This window comes from Sinocyclocheilus grahami, unplaced genomic scaffold (assembly GCF_001515645.1).
Source record: "Sinocyclocheilus grahami isolate Dianchi unplaced genomic scaffold, SAMN03320097.WGS_v1.1 scaffold1000.1, whole genome shotgun sequence".
Lineage (NCBI taxonomy): Eukaryota > Metazoa > Chordata > Actinopteri > Cypriniformes > Cyprinidae > Sinocyclocheilus > Sinocyclocheilus grahami.
In genome coordinates, this window is record NW_015506179.1 from 239960 (window position 1) to 240756 (window position 797).

Sequence of the window (797 nt, forward strand, 5' to 3'; positions counted from 1 at the left end):
AGTTTGGGGTGTGGCTTCTGTAGAATGTTGAGTTTGGGGTGTAGCTACTGTAGCAGGTTGAGTTTGGGGTGTGACTACTGTAGTAGGCTGAGTTTGCGGTGTGGCTTTTGTAGAATGTTGAGTTTGGGGTGTGGCTACTGTAGCAGGCTGAGTTTGGGGTGTGGTTACTCTAGAATGTTGAGTTTAGGGTGTGGCTTCTGTAGAATGTTGAGTTTGGGTTGTGGCTACTGTAGCAGGCTGAGTTTGGGGTGTGGCTTCTGTAGTAGGCTGAGTTTGGGGTGTGGCTGTAGAGAGTTTGGGGTGTAGCTACTGTAGCAGGTTGAGTTTGGGGTGTGACTACTGTAGTAGGCTGAGTTTGCGGTGTGGCTTTTGTAGAATGTTGAGTTTGGGGTGTGGCTACTGTAGCAGGCTGAGTTTGGGGCGTGGTTACTCTAGAATGTTGAGTTTAGGGTGTGGCTTCTGTAGAATGTTGAGTTTGGGTTGTGGCTACTGTAACAGGCTGAGTTTGGGCTGTGGCTACTGTAGCAAGCTGAGTTTGGGTTGTGGGTACTGTAGCAGGCTGAGTTTGGGGCGTGGCTACTGTAGCAGGCTGAGGTTGGGGCGTGGCTACTGTAGCAGGCTGAGGTTGGGGCGTGGCTACTGTAGCAGGCTGAGGTTGGGGCGTGGCTACTGTAGCAGGCTGAGGTTGGGGCGTGGCTACTGTAGCAGGCTGAGGTTGGGGCGTGGCTACTGTAGCAGGCTGAGGTTGGGGCGTGGCTGTGGCTGTGGCTGTTTGGGCTGGGGGTACTGGAGCCGGG

The 797-nt window shown here is 53.8% G+C and overlaps 2 protein-coding genes across 2 annotated transcripts in view; one reads left to right on the plus strand and one right to left on the minus strand.

Annotated features, from left to right (window-relative positions):
• The window catches only part of LOC107565410 (plexin-D1-like), a 58687-nt gene that overhangs the window by 4267 nt on the left and 53623 nt on the right, over window positions 1-797 (minus strand). The window lies entirely within an intron of this gene.
• Window positions 1-797, plus strand: part of LOC107565395 (keratin-associated protein 5-4-like) — a 4455-nt gene that overhangs the window by 3420 nt on the left and 238 nt on the right. The window contains exons 2-3 of the mRNA XM_016250619.1: window positions 9-266; window positions 559-594. Coding sequence (XP_016106105.1) covers window positions 9-266; window positions 559-594 — 294 coding nt within the window. The remainder of the gene's footprint in view (window positions 1-8; window positions 267-558; window positions 595-797) is intronic.